Here is a 15,680-nt window from a genome sequence, read left to right as displayed (position 1 = left end):
AGAAAGCATATACGCACTGTTTAGAGCTTGCGCTTTCTTCAGGTATCTGTTGACTTCAGATACGTCAGCGAATGAGTTGAATTCATCCAACTGCTTCTGGTAACCTTCTAATTCTTCCATGAATCTCTCTCGTCGAAGCTGAGGATATGATTGACATTACTGTGTAAGATCAACGTGAATGAGTTGCAGAATTTTTTTACAATCAAACACTTTCTCTTCGCGTTAATACATTGCATGCTCAAACTTGGTTCATTACAAGCTTTTGACAGTGCGGTATGTAAAAATATTTTAATGCCACCGTAGAAAGAAAAAAAAAAACTTTCAGAACTAAACTCTGCCACATGTCTTACTTTCAATCCATCCTGATACTGGTTTTGCTTTTCGGTAACAATTCGCTCGTGGTCTTCAAACACTCTGTCCATCCTTTCATGCCATTTGAAGACTTCACTATTAAGTCTCATCTCTCGGGGCGTGAAAGAGGTGAAGTCAACCAAGAATCCGAGTCTTTCCTTGCACATGTACAGTTTCGATTCCATTTCAATCATTTCTTTGGCACGCACCTACCAAACATGGCGCATTGCAATATTGTGTGATAAAGTTTTGCAAAACCCAACTATCCAATATTTTATTGCTATGCAATAATCCGACATCAGCAGTTTCTTTAATCAGCTTATTATATATTGTAAAAAGACAGATTTAAAGATATTATCTATTTGTTGTAATGCGTCCAAATTAATTGTTTATGCTTCTGATGAGCAGTTGAGAATAACCCTCAATGACATATCAATACCTAACACGGTAAAATTTGAAAAAAATTAATGATAAATAAGATCATCTGTATTTGTGTCAAGGTATACTTACTGCCTTGACATAGGTCTGCAGTTCAATTAGTTCCTCTGTGTTGGAAGGAGTTGTCAATGCCTTTTTCGCTATGACTTCGTATTGCTGACACAAACTAAACATACCAAATACGTTTAACTTAGCATCGCTGAAAGCTTAGAAAATTCTAATTTGAAAGAAACTTTTGCATTATTTAAACTAACGAAGCTATTTGCACTTACGAAAGTTGATAGCAGACATGTGCAACCGACGGCCAGCCGTGTTTTTTTCGCGCCCAGTGTGATACCCAGGACAAAACTAAAAATGTAGGCTATACTCTGGTGGCACATGCCTGGTAGAAGAGCTACGTTAGCTTTTTATTTTGTCGTGTTTTCGCCAGGAAATTAATTGACCAGCTAATTTGAAACACGGTTTATTTTGAAATGAGGCAAGCCAAGTTTATCGTTATTTAGAATTAACACGTAGTTGATGAGACCTTTTCCATAAGCAAACTTGAAATGCTTACAGATCGCTGTAGTAAGTAGGTTTTAGTTTTACTTAATTGCTACTGATAACTTAAAATAAATAAACATCACAACCAGAAAAACAAACAAGACTACTTTGCACAAAATTTCACTTTGCAAACAAATTTCAACCAAACATAGTTGCAAAGAGGTCCTTTAAAATAAAAAATAAAACAACAAAGACTGACCTTTCGTTTTCCTCCTGATGCTTCCTGCTCATCTGGATCAGCATCTTCTGAGCCAAGCCATCAGCTCTCTTCGCCAGCACGGAGATCAGTTCATTACAATGCAACTCGAACATTCCCAAGCGAATCACCTGTTTAAATCGTTGTGTGAAACTATAAATTGTAACTGTTAAGAAACACGCGTCTGATATAAAGTATACCTGTTAAGAAAGAGTGCAAGAGTGACATAGTGCAAGAATAACAAAACATAAACCATCCAAAATAATTTATCTGAACTTAAACCATTGGGATAAAATTGAAATTCAAAATTAACAAAACCACCATTCAAATTTTTCTGTCTGTTTGCTACATTAGGCTATGTTTCTCGGCAGTAGAGTGCAGCAAGAATTGACAGCGATAGACACGTGCTTCGTGCATGAGGCTGGGCTCATCGGTATCGCACCACTAATTCATGCCACATATCAGTATGCCGACTGCCAAGAAACACATGTTTTTGGAAAAGTCTTGGCGAGTGTGGAGGCTACACCGGTATGGTTAGTGAAACACTATGCTCGCTGTTCTATATCATAGTGAGGAGTCAGGTAGTGCTGACGTCAGGAAGACCGCTCCTTCTCAACAGTGCTATATTATGTTCAAAGAAGTTAAGTTGCATTGAAAAGTAACGTGCTTAATTAACGAAAAGGTAAAGTAGAAACACGGAGATCGATAAAGAAAGAAATTCGATGACGTCAGAACCGAAAACACAAAAGGAAAATAGAAATATTGAAACACTGATCATGAGTCGTACGATGTCGCTTCTGTAAGCAGAATAGCAAATAACCTTTCTCGAAGAAAAAGTGATTTCTTCAGCCAGCTTCTGGTATTTGGTAACTTCCTTCAAGTAGTCGGTGAAGGAAAGATCTTGCGTAAGAAGATCATCCACGTCAGCATCTGCCTGTTAAATGACACAGTTTAAATTTATGTACTTTAGTATATTCTTAGGTCACAAAAACACCGCTAGTGCTGTTCAAAAATAACTTCGTTGGTCAAAGCAAATAAACATAAAAGAACCAGATTGTCCACAGTGCTCTTAAGCACAATGCGTTTGCATTACTGAATTACTCATGGGCTTGCTATTATTCCTAATATTAATAAAAAATAATACAAAAATTTATATTATAGAACTTGTTGGTGAAAAAAGAATACTCACTGTACAATGGCCTCATGCAACCAATCGATCAATAAGCAACTCACTTGTCTGCTTATCAAGAAGTGATATTTGTCGTATGACCTCAAGTGCTCTTTCGGTTCAACACTTTCCTTCGCTATGACAGCACGAACTCTGGCCTTGACGTTGTTGATGATATCACCCAGGATCACAGGCTTCAATGTTGTACTGCTTCCAGACTAAAGAAACATATTGTAGTCAGGCCAATATAAAGAAGATACTAACTACAGCATCAAAAATATAATAATCGACACCGTCCATACAAATAAATTAATTTTCACGTCAGTCATTTCAATCTTACCTTGCTTGTTAAAAACAAAATAAAAGTCTATTATTGGAATGACATTAACTTACGACGACCTAGCGGGTTAAAATGTTTTTTTAGCTGTATAAGATTGAACCGAGTCGCGTGAAAATAAATCCATTCTCACGGAAAAACATGAAACCAACTAGTCATGTCAAGCATTGATCTGGGATTGACATCTGTCAGAAGATGTTTCTTCCCTTTTCTCCACAATGTCGATGGTCAGACGTGTTTTCAGCAGAATATAATGTTCATGTCCATTGCCCAATTAACAAAATTTCTCGTTGTTGCACTGTGCAAACGTTACTAGACGTTGAAACGAAGTCACAATGACAACTTTGGCCAGCTGAGAAATCTGCAGTACGTTGACAGATCACAAGTAAAAAGTTAAAATATGCATGGGGTAATTTAAAATACAGAATGAATCAGGGTAAAAGTTAGTTTCTAAATTTAAGAAGCTGTTTCGCCTATAATAATAATAATCGGCTATTAACTTTCATATTTTTAGTATGTAATCTTTTTCAAAATGTCTACTAAAAACTTTAAAATATATCGATAGTTTAGTCATTGTTCAATCATAATCCTGGGTGATAGAGCAACACGAATCATTCTTTGAAAAACCAATGTGCAATGAAGTAATTAACTAATCTCCAAGCAAAGCACAACAGTATCTTAAATAATAGAAGACGTATTAAATTACAAGTGGTGGCGTAAGTGCATAGCAACAATGCCACATCATATGTCAAAAGATAAAAAGTGCGCAAAATAAAACGGTCAAACAATACTAGTCTCAGCGTAGGCTTAAAATTCCATTTTTCACGTCGATAAAACATTGCTGAGTGAAAATGCAACATAAAACTCGAAAATCTACAAAACAAAAGTTTCACGTGATACAAAGAGCATCGTTCGACAAAGTTACAACAATAGAGCTATTCAAAACGGTTTTGTAACAAAGAAAAAAGATTGAACAATTGAATTACAATTCACAAGCGATGTGAAAGCGTGGTCCAGACTCCACAAAAAATATAATATTCTCCGCCTAAACTTTATGTTTCTTGCATCTCGACACTCACCCATTCCGAATAAAGCTTCGTCTCCACTCTTGGCACAACTCCGACAGCTTTCACCATGACGTCAAACACATTGAGAAGTACGAGCTCGAAGTCGGGAAAATCGGGTTCAAATCTTACTTTTGTCCCGTCCAGGATTAGATGGATGATGAACCCTGGATGTTCATACGCTCGGACGGACTCCTGTGAAGGCGAAGAAGTTTGAGTTAAAGTAACTGCACGTACGCACCTCAAGTATGGTGTGTGAAAAACACAGTAAAGGAAAAAAAATCTTTTTTTTCAATAAGGTTACATGGTGTTCCAAATGTCTTGTTAAGCTATGAGTGTAAAGCTGCTCATTTGCTACAGCGCAAAGTTTCTTCAAATACATTGTGCAGATTTTAAAACAGTCAATAAACAATCAATCTGGCCTCATATTAAAATGCTTTTCTTTCGTGGCGTGAAGAATAATAATTAATTAATCTTAGCAGAGAGCAAACAAAAAAGAAAAGAAAATGCAAAAAAAGAAGTGACATGGGTGAACAGGTCCATGACGGGGTAACTAAACACTTTACGTCTTTCAAACATCGATACATGATACGTACTGGAGGTTGAGCGAGTAAATCAGTGTAATCTTCGAGTGAATGAAGACAGAGACTTTGTAGCTGTTCCGTCATGAGAGTAGCCGCACAGTTAAAAAACGCCCTCAACTTTGATTCGTTGTGGTTGCTGGGAACTTGCTTTCTCTTGTTGCCTTGGTAATAAATGTTCTGAACTTCAGGGAACCACCTGAAACGTCAACAAAATGGCTACAGTTTTTTGCACACAAGATTTCAAAATACGTATTATATATTGTGTTTTCATATTTTCCAGAATAAGTGTACTTAAAACACAGAAAATCAATTGAAATCATGTCACAAAAGTGAGTCAGTGTCCCGACCAGTGATGTTTTATCGTGTAGCAAAAAAATAATTAAACGCAGCAATGCTGTAACAGTGGCCAGAGTAGCTGTAAAATATTATTTTAGTACCTAAAAATTGGAAAGTAAAATGGACGTTTTGAAAGCCCTTATTGGTTTTACTTTTTACTGGTGGTGTGGTATCCAGGCTTAACCCCGGTGGTTACCAATTTAAATTGAAACGACAAAAACGCAAGGAAGCCAATCTTCGTGTCCACCTTCAGGCATACCTTTAAGTGTGTTGCCAAAAACACAACTGCGTGTTCTTGAACGGTGTCGAACCGGCGCCTTTTCGAGCATCCTATCAGAGGTTGTGCAGCTCAGTTATGCAGCCGACTAATTTTTACTAAAGTGGTGGCAAATCAAATGACGCTAGGTATACACAACAATACATGGACTCGCAATGTTTGGTTCATTCAAAGATTCTTACTTTTTAAGCAGCTTTTCTTTGGCAGTTTCAATGTGCCTCATCACCAATCCTTGGAAGGTAGGCAATTCCATTGACTCTTCACGGTTGTGAAACTCCTCTTTGTCGACGAGCCTCATTCGGCTGATGAAATAGAAAGCGGTGTGACACTGACAGTGCATAGTAATTATACTACGAACGCAACTGTTATGACAGAGTATGTCATAACTCATAACCGCATACATAAAGTTTGTTTCACACCTAGTTTATGATGCAAATAAGAGAAGTGTAACCAATTCTTTGCTCTCGACTACCATTCAGCAATAATAAAGAAGCATTCATTGTATCGTCGCTTGATGTGTATGAAACGCACTCGTGCAAACGGAAACGCTATAAAACTCATCTATGTCTCATATTTTTTTCGTTGTTATGTTATAGATTAGCAAAAGTGCTATAAATTACTTCAAAAAAGAGACAAAAAACAGTATGGCAAAGAAATAAGCCCATTTTTTCTAACCACACTGCAAAAGCAACTCACCCAAAAGAGACGTGCCATAAATCAAGCACCGACATCATGGTAGGGTTGGTAACGTTCAAGTTATCTCTAATCGCATTGCTCGCAGATACATAGGATCGATACCATGGCTTAGGAACAACCTCCAGCTCGGCTCGATGAGGAGGAAGCTCTGGTTCTTCATCTTCTTTTTCTCGTGGATCGCGGAGAACAAAATCGACTAAAATAATAAATTCAAAACCTTACTTTATCTGATTAAATTAACTCACAATGTACCTAGTGAAGTACTGCAGGTCCTACATCAAATGCCAAAAGCTGTGTGAACTCATCTGTATTCTGTACAACGATAATTCTCACCACTTGACATCAACCTTCACCGGTGTCTGCTGCTGTTTTTGCTCGTTTAGAAACAAAACACAGTAAGCAGGTTTAGCTCAATTAAATGTCCTCCAAAGATTAAAAAAAAAAAAGCATTACCAATAGCTTTTTTGACAGAGAGAAGATAATCTTCTCTCATTTCATCTGAAAGTGTCTCGATGGAGGCGGCCAGTCGCTTAAGTCGGTTGGGAACCATTGTTAAAACATTCTCAAGCCACGAATCTTCCATCGGCGCAACGTGCTCTGTAAAATACAATCGTACTGTTATGTATCCATCATTACAATTTGCAAAAAAGTAATTTATATACAATTGTAAAACCAAACAAAACCAATCAAAAGAACAACCTGTATCAATTCCATTGTGAATGTAATAATAATATCTGAGTATGTCTTTTTCTGCGCTCGTTGGAGATCCAGGGCGGCCGACGGAAACATCAATATCACTACTGCCTGGTCGACTTGATTTCTCTTCACCCTGCCTGCATTGCCAAGAAATTCATTTTTTTAAAATTGACGATTTCTTCAATGTCGTTTACTCAGCTAAAAAAACTGGCCTTTCGTACTGATTTACCATCTGCAAACGTAAAACCAATGTGAAAAGGATTAATTTTGCCAGTTGGGTACACATTTGTAGACTATGTCGCTATGCATTGCCGCAGTGAAAAACAAGAGTTCAACGCTTTATAACGCGCGAAGTCTTCCCCAATAATTCAAATGATAGAAGTAACAAAACCACAAAGTTGAAATTTCGAGCGGTAGCACATCAACTCTCTTTGAAGCAGAAGTGAACAGGATCCGGGTGGGATTCTAAACTTGCATGGATTTTTTTTTAAATTATGGACACAAAGATATTAAATTTTTTAGGTCCGGCAACATTTCTAAACCCAGAGAAGGTTTTGAACCATTCCATTTGTGACGACACTGAAGTTTTAGCCAGGTCAAACTTGAAGTTGTTAGATCATAGTTTTTCCAAATTCTAATCATTAGTTTTGCTTGTTGTATGTTCATTGTAGTACCGGTATGTTTTGAAAATGTTTAATGTTAGAGAGATAAATATAGGTGGGTTACAATGTAGTCTACAAGTTTGGCTACTTGGTCAACGTTAATTTAACAAATGATGATAGACTTTATTGTATTAAGCTTACAGCCTACGTGTTTCAGTTATTGCTTTGCTATGCACTGAATTGTTAAAGGAAGAACGGAAAAAAGAAAACACATTACAAGTCAAGATGCTTGTTATGTACAAACCAAAAGTGCTATAAGAGGTAGGTGATCAGGTAATAATGCTTGATGCACGGTAGTAGGCCAAGTATTATACACCTATCAAGTAGTAGGCTAAGTATTATACACCTATCAAGTAGTAGGCTAAGCATTATACACCTATCAAGTAGTAGGCCAAGTATTATACACCTATCAAGTAGTAGGCTAAGTATTATACACCTATCAAGTAGTAGGCTAAGTATTATACACCTATCAAGTAGTAGGCTAAGTATTATACACCTATCAAGTAGTAGGCTATGAGTTACTGAATTTGATGAATCTATTTTGCAAACTACTTTTAGAAAAAAAGTATGAATCTGTCATGAGGTGAAATACTTTTATAATAAAACTTCAAACAGAAAAAATAAGTTCGGATCTGAGATATATAGAAATTGCCGAATCCAGACCAAATCTGAGGTATACAGACCAGATCCGGATGTGAGATATCTATAAATTGCCGAATCCAGACCAGATCCGGATCTCAAAAAGAAAAAAACAGAATCGGATCAGGATCCTAAAAATCTTGGATCCGTACACCTCTGCTTCAAAGTGCATTTGAGCTGTGCACTTCAAGGTGTGCTAAATTGACAAATCTCTATTCAATGGTAACTTGTGGAATGTAGATGGAACAGGTTGCAGGCAGCAACACCTCAACTCGAGCGAACGTTTTGCATTATCAACCTTGGTGTTCACTGTTCAGGCCTGCATCAGTGATGCAAACTTCAAAAATGCGTTTTCAGTCGAACATTCAAGATAAACGTTATTCCAAGTCACCGAGTATGACCACTGAAACATTCAGCAGAGAATAAACATTGAAACATCAAATTGTGCAGCTAATAACTACTCTAGTCTTCGACATAAACTTATAGCCAGCGTTAAGTTTAACATTATCTAAGCTACATCATTATAACTACAAATAAAGTGCTAAAAAAGTACAAGCATACATGATGATGTTGACAAGAGAACTTCTAAAAGCTTCTCTGTCTTTCTTTGGGTGACTGAATGACATTGTGGCAGGAGCAGCCCCTCCTGGGCCTGCTGGTTGGCTATGGGCTTGGCGTTGTCGTGGTGATTTTCCTTCCCATGTCTTGCTGCGACGATGAGAATGTGGCTTTGGACGTTTGGGTGGGCTGGCGGTCAGCTCCTTCACTATGTCAATACGGTCACTACATAATTTGTCAAAAAAAAATTAAATTAAAACTATGACACATCAAAAACATGTCATGTATGGAAATTGTTACAGATATTCAATTTAAACATCATAACCAAAAAAATATGTGAATCGTTATCTTGAATTGTAATTAGATTTGCTACAATGTTTTTCAAAAATGGTTTGATAAAATTAATCGTACTACAAGGTTTGAAACTATGATAGACTTGGACTATGACGTTACAAAAGAAAAAAATATACCGTACATAAAAAAAAAACTATATTATACTAAATGCCATAAAAAATTGTAGTGTTAGGGTGAAAAAAGTTTTTACCAAAATCAGAAAATACAAACAAAATTTCATAAAGATTACAATCCTGATTAGCAACATGTGCATATGAAGCTTGGACAAATAATAAACATGAAAAAAGTCAAGGTTTTGAAATCAAACCTCTATTTCAATAACAAAATACTGTACACTAAACTAATAGAAGTGTCGAATAAGAAATATATAATAATATTGCAAACCAAAAAATCTGATAATGCCACAAAATACTTCAATTACAACAACATGGAAGTTCTACTCAATAGCATGTATGTGCACTATTTTTTCATGTGATAAAATTTCCATACGTGCTGACAGTGTTGTTCGAACAATCTAACAGAGGTTGGCATGCAATTGAATTGTGGTAAACATATATGCTATAGCAGTGATGTAGCTAGAAAGAAAATTTTAGTATGGCAAAAGCAACTGTTGGGAGCAAACATTTTAATATTTGTAATAATAGGCTTGTTTGAAAATATAGCTCCTGAATGCAGCCAAACATTCATGGTACATTATTCAACATGTAATACAATGCGATCAAAACGTTGTAATAGCATTAAAAATTCAATGTTGGTTGCTGTGCCACCTGTATAGGCTATCAGTTTGATTGATATGAACACAGCCAAAAGAATATTACTGAAGTCTAATTTTTGAAATGACTACATTGTTTTTTTTCAAAAGCTTTACAAAGTAGTTACCAGTGATAAAAACGCTTGGGTATGAAATTATATTTTACATTTCAAAAAGTTATTTACTTCATAAACAGTAATTACCGTCCAAGTAAATCTGTTGGCGGGTTTCCATTGAGAAGAAAAGAAGGAGCTGTACTTGCCCATGCAGGTTTGGTTCGTTTTTGCGGAAGTTGTGGAAGAAATTTTGATGTTTGGGGTTCAGAAAGTTTCACTCGATTTGAGCGAACAAGATTATCTGAAGTCTAAATTACAAAACCAAGACTGATCAAACCTGAATATTGACATGTAAAACATGTTGCAGTAATAAAAAGATTCAACAATTTCTTTTGTTGTAAATACAATTGGTATTAATAGTCAATGACCAGTGCTATGTTTATCTTCCAGAATTCACATTTGTGAACAAGAAGTTGTTCACAGCAGTGTTTATAACAGTGTATCTTGGTACTATGCTGTACTGATGAACTCACCAAGTTATCTACAATCAAAGCAGAAATACTTGATGGAATAATAAATACAAAACTAAACTATTTCTTATTTGGTAATATAACAATTGCCTTCACTTATTTTCATTAACAACCAAAGCGATAAATGTTGTATTTAACTAATGTAAGAAAAATAAATTTTAATCCGAAGCGATATTTTTTTCATAAATCAGCAACCTTACAAAAACCTTTAAACTTAGGATAGAATTAACTATTCATAAAAATAAATAATACTGTAAGTAGGCCTACAGTAGCAACATTATTTTCTTTAAAACTTAATCTTAATGCTGAGTTTAGATTAATGCTGGTTTGTAAACAAAGTAAAAACATTTGAAAAAAATGCTTAAAGATTTATAAGTGTAAAATATAAAGATTCAAATGTATATCAATCTATCTTTTACTGTTCTAGCAGTGGCTGCAGTGACCATGCAATGAATTAAAAACTAAGAAAACACACATAATATATAAATACCTCACTTTGTTTATATATTACAAAAAAGCATGTCAGCATGCACCCACAAGCAAAAGAATTATGTAAAACATGCACATAAAGTTTCTCACCTGATAATCCATCTTTCCTACAGTAATGCACTTGCAAAAAGATGCAAAGTGCCAAAAATTACACGCAATTACAACAAAGAGGCACCTTTACTGTACAATTTGCTCATCTAAACAATACAAAAAGAATATACAATAATCTAAAATATAACAAAATCTGTTTCAATAAAGACCTTCTGATGATCCTCCTTTAACAGGCTGTAGAGGTTTTAGAAAGTAATAACTATATTTGATACAATAAAATGAAATATATACTATTGAAAGTCAATTAGCATTTGTTGGCTCTTTTCTTTCCACAAAGATAAGAGTTAAACTGACTGGTAAAGCGGCGGTCGATTACCCAAGTGTCAAGAATACGGTGCAATACTGCAAAAAAGGTGCAAAAAAAACAGTCTCATGGGCGAAACACGTGTCTATCGCTGTTAATTCTTGCTACAAATTGGCTGCCCAGAAACTTATCGTTTATTGGAGGTCTGAATGATTCATAAATTCAAATTCAGTATGGAATGTAAAAGATTGAGATTATTACCCCAGCTTCTCATTTTTCATGCTTAAAAGTGTAAGAAATTATCTAACATTTAAAAAAAACAATCCAATTACAGTTTGCAAAATCATTTTAACAACTTCCATAGCCTTGCATGCTTACAAATAAACTTGTAAAATCAACAACATTTCAAAATACCATCATTTGTAGTTCTGATTTCAAACTGTCATTCAAAAGTCAGGTTTGATACATATTTTTCTAATAACGCATTTTAAAAACTTTGCTTTTCACAAGTGGACAGGATTTTTTTATCCAATTGTTGTAGCTTTGAATAATTAGCTACACTTTTGCACATGACAGGTTTTTGTTACCATCTAATCTTTGCCATTAACCACAAAACTCTAAGATATGGGCAATATGAAAAAAAGCATAAAAGGCTATACAGACAAAACCACTTAATCACATACTGTTTAAACTTATCAATTGTTTAATTGCATCAAAATTAAAAATCTCAAACCAAATCTTATCAAATCTTAAGATAACTGTCGGTTAATCTGTAACTGTCCAGTTAAAGGAATAATTTGGATAATCGACAATCGTGTCAAGATTCATTCCTCGTTTACATAGTTTATTCTTTTATTGTATATATAATTGCCTTCAGTCAGATGTTAGTAAGCAAAACTAAATGAATCAGATGACGAACATAAGCCTGTAAGGTAAGGAATGTCTCTTTTTTCCTTCTATATTGTTTGCGACTTCAAAATGAAGTGTAGAAAATAGGGTCACCAGGCAGATGCGTATGGTCAAAACGTAAAAAAAAAAAACTTTAATTCCATAATGTATCTCACCTGCAAGACATGCCACACAATGAGCTTACCCAGGCAGCAAATCAATTGCTTTTTACATTAATTCAACATCTGCTACGCAACGTATCTTCATGCATCTGATTCAACATCTGTTATTAGGCAAACAGATGCAACAGGACACAGTTCAACTCTCCCAAGTTTAACCAGAATTGTAAACAGTTGTAGAATTGTATCACATGGTTGTACGGTAATGCTTGTTGTGACCAAGTTAGCGTATACACATTTCCAACAATAACACCCTTTCACAATAACATTTTTTTTAGGGCAGTTGGTTAAACGTATCAATCGATTGATATGAAAAAACAATTGGAATAAATTAAAGGGTTGTATAGGTTTAAACTTTAAAACCCCATATTCTGAAGAATGTCGTTTTTTCAATGCTGTGACTTTTTCATTTTTTTTGCTACCATCCTTGTAGTGCAAATTACAATTTAACCATGTCTGTGATGATTGTGTACATTATTTCATTAACAGAACCAACTAAACTGAATTAACATAGTAGGATACAAGCTAAAAAACACCCAAACTGAACTTTAAATAACTTTGTTAGAAATAATAACCAAAATTATATTTAGAGACCATATTTTAACAGTTCCTGTAAAAAACATGTAAAAAAATTGCAGCGTATTTTTATAGATCCTGAACTTAACCTGACAGCATACTGTTTAGAACAAGGCTCAAATCATTTTTTTTCTGTCTGAAAAAGATTTCTCAATAAAATATTTTTGAAATTGAAAAATGTTTCAATGACAAAAATGAATGAAATTACATTCATTGAAGCAAAAGCTGACATATTTTTCATTTAGTTTCGGTGTTACCAGTTTCTCAAAAGTTTTGAAATACATTTCTTCTTATTGGAATCCTAATCTTACAATACCACATGATTTTGATTCTAGTGACCAAACAGCTGAACAAGTTTAGATTTTACAATATGGTCACCGCCTGTGGCCTTTCCGTCACTAAGCAACAAAGATGTAGTTAGATGGCGCTACATAGTTTACTTCAGGATTTTTATTTCTGAATATTACCATCAAACAATTTATTTTGTTTCGATTAATTACAGTGAAAACAATCAATGTCAAAATGGCAAACAATTAAAAAAGGCGTCGAAACAGATAATGTCAAAGAATGTTTACCTGACATGCGATCATTGTAAAATTAACCACTGTTGCATGGGGCTGAAAGAACAACGAAATAAAAAAAATGGAGATTGACAACAAAAAACGAAATTACAACTTTACTGCTCTTGGTTTGCCGATTGCCTGGTAGAGATTCACAAAAATGCTAAAAAGTATGATCCTTTTATTGCTTAAATATTTTTTGCATTTTTATACAGACTACGGGGGCATCAATTTAGTGTTCAGCTGTTTATAATTTACTTTTCAGTTCAGTGGTTTTTTATTTCTGACCATCATATCAAAAACAATACACGTCAACATAGCAAAGGTGGACAAAAAGGTAGAAGCGACAAAACGTTAAAACGTGCTTGTGACCGAAGTAAGGTATTGATTTGAAAGAAATTTGGCTCGGTTGCAACACCTTCAGAAAAATTTAAGATATAAAGAAAAATAAAAAAAAATAAAATGTTACAAACAAAAAAAATAAACTGCTTTTTCAAAACCTGTTTTTTCAAAGATATTAGAAAGAATCATGTACAACAGATTATACTCGTTTTTAATTAGACATAAATTTTTCTATAACAATCAATTTGGTTTCAGAAAAAATCATTTCACAAGCCATGCTGCTTCAATGCTAATAGAAAGTATCACCAGTATACTCAATGAACACCATCTTGCATTAGGAATCTTTCTTGATTTATCTAAAGCATTTGACACCATTGACCATAAAATATTGCTAACTAAATTGTATCATTTCTGAATAAGAGGCGTGGCCTATGACTGGTTCATGAGTTACCTGAGTAATAGAAAACAAAGAGTGGTTTTCAATGGCACATTATCTTCTAATGTTAACAACATATCTTTGGGTGTTCCACAAGGGTCTATCTTAGGCCCTCTTCTATTTCTGATTGATGTAAATTGCTTTCCTAACTGCCTTCAACACGGAACTGCAATTATGTTTGCAGATGACACCACCATTATATATAAAAATAAAACTTTTGAATTCAATTCCAAGTAAAGATCGATACTTTTGAATTTAGGTGTCCCAGCATTGCATCGCATGGTTTTGCTTCCACTGATTTATAAACGGCGGGTCGCCAGCATTTGAAACGATTACGCAGCAATTCGTGCACTGCTACAATTTTTCCATACATAATCAAAATAAAAAATAAAAAAATGATTGATGAGATCTGTGCCCTAACCAGATGGAATCTCTTACAAGTCAGCAGTTGTGGACTAAGCAAGTGACAACTGAGCTAGCAACATTTCAGCAAGTGGCCAAGTTGGTAAATGATGAACTGGTTCAACTGAGTAAGTAACAACTCAGCAAGCCATTACTTGGCATGTCACAAGTCCGCATATTCAGTTTTGCAAGCGATGACCAAGCAAGTCCGACGTGAGTACGTAAATCTCATTTATTGACTTGGGTAGTAGCTGAAATTTAATTGTTGAGTTTAAGCACTTGCTAAGTTGTCGCATGCTGAGTGGTCTGACGACTATCCGTATCCAGGTGACCCGAGGGCGAGAGAAATGCGGTAAAAGAATTATTTGATTGTTCTCTGTTTTCATTGAAGTTAATTTATAGCACTGAAAATGAAAAAAAAAATAGTCTTCTAAAATTGGTCTGAGATGGATTATTATTTACGTTTTGCACTCTTTATATTTTGATCTGAGTGACGAGGTGCACAACTATTTTTCATCAAACCCTTTCTTTGAGAACAATAAATTGTGCTTTTCAGTCATACACCAATGATTTTGATTGTTATGGTTACTGTGACGCTTGAGTGTTCAAGTAGGGCTGAGAGGTTGGCGCTAGTTAGGCGATGGATAACAAACCATCGGTTGGCTTAGAGCTTTAGTGAGTGCTCTGGTTTACACCACGAAAAAACAGTAGGATATTACAAATAAGTTGTGTAGCTTTTGCATTAATTTTTGTTTTGTTAAGCCAACCATCTTTTTTTATAATTTTTTTATGAAATGAGTTAAAGTACCGGTAAGCAATTGGAATTTTCCAGCGGCTTAGTCAATCAATCATTTTATTTTTCGTCATTAACGCGTCCGGGACGAAAAAGATACTAACTACAAAAATCGATATAGACCTACCAGCACGTTAACAAACGGGAAAAGGTGGCAAAACCTTGAAAGGTTTAAAACGTGCCTGAATGAAAAATTATGTAGTAGGCTATGTATCAGTACTTAGCACGGCCACAAAACCCAAAAAACAAATAGCAAAGAATAAAACAAAAACAAAGAGAAGCACACATGTAGTAATGAATGACAGCCTAATGAAAAGTGTTGTGGATTGAATTTGCCAGTTCCAGTATTGATGTGGATGAGCAGTCATAATAATAATAATAGGATGGAGAAAGAAAACCAGACATAAAAGAAACCCATCCTCAG

At 35.0% G+C, this 15,680-nt stretch overlaps 1 protein-coding gene across 4 annotated transcripts in view; it reads right to left on the bottom strand.

The window, feature by feature from the left end:
- LOC145769694 (dynein axonemal heavy chain 7-like) overlaps window positions 1–10,936 on the bottom strand; it is a 56,630-nt gene extending 45,694 nt beyond the window's left edge. For all 4 annotated transcript variants that reach the window (XM_082581370.1, XM_082581371.1, XM_082581372.1 and 1 more), the window contains exons 1-15: window positions 10,816–10,936; window positions 9,854–10,014; window positions 8,549–8,770; window positions 6,690–6,823; window positions 6,444–6,587; window positions 5,991–6,186; window positions 5,477–5,596; window positions 4,694–4,877; window positions 4,113–4,292; window positions 2,762–2,914; window positions 2,349–2,462; window positions 1,532–1,659; window positions 862–955; window positions 351–560; window positions 18–138 (exon numbers count right to left, since the gene is read on the bottom strand). In XM_082581370.1, coding sequence (XP_082437496.1) covers window positions 18–138; window positions 351–560; window positions 862–955; window positions 1,532–1,659; window positions 2,349–2,462; window positions 2,762–2,914; window positions 4,113–4,292; window positions 4,694–4,877; window positions 5,477–5,596; window positions 5,991–6,186; window positions 6,444–6,587; window positions 6,690–6,823; window positions 8,549–8,770; window positions 9,854–10,014; window positions 10,816–10,827 — 2,173 coding nt within the window. In that variant the 5' untranslated portion in view covers window positions 10,828–10,936. The remainder of the gene's footprint in view (window positions 1–17; window positions 139–350; window positions 561–861; window positions 956–1,531; window positions 1,660–2,348; window positions 2,463–2,761; window positions 2,915–4,112; window positions 4,293–4,693; window positions 4,878–5,476; window positions 5,597–5,990; window positions 6,187–6,443; window positions 6,588–6,689; window positions 6,824–8,548; window positions 8,771–9,853; window positions 10,015–10,815) is intronic.
- Window positions 10,937–15,680: the final 4,744 nt, after the last annotated feature.

Source organism: Aplidium turbinatum, chromosome 4, assembly GCF_918807975.1.
Source record: "Aplidium turbinatum chromosome 4, kaAplTurb1.1, whole genome shotgun sequence".
Lineage (NCBI taxonomy): Eukaryota > Metazoa > Chordata > Ascidiacea > Aplousobranchia > Polyclinidae > Aplidium > Aplidium turbinatum.
This window is presented reverse-complemented; position numbering and strand designations above follow the sequence as displayed.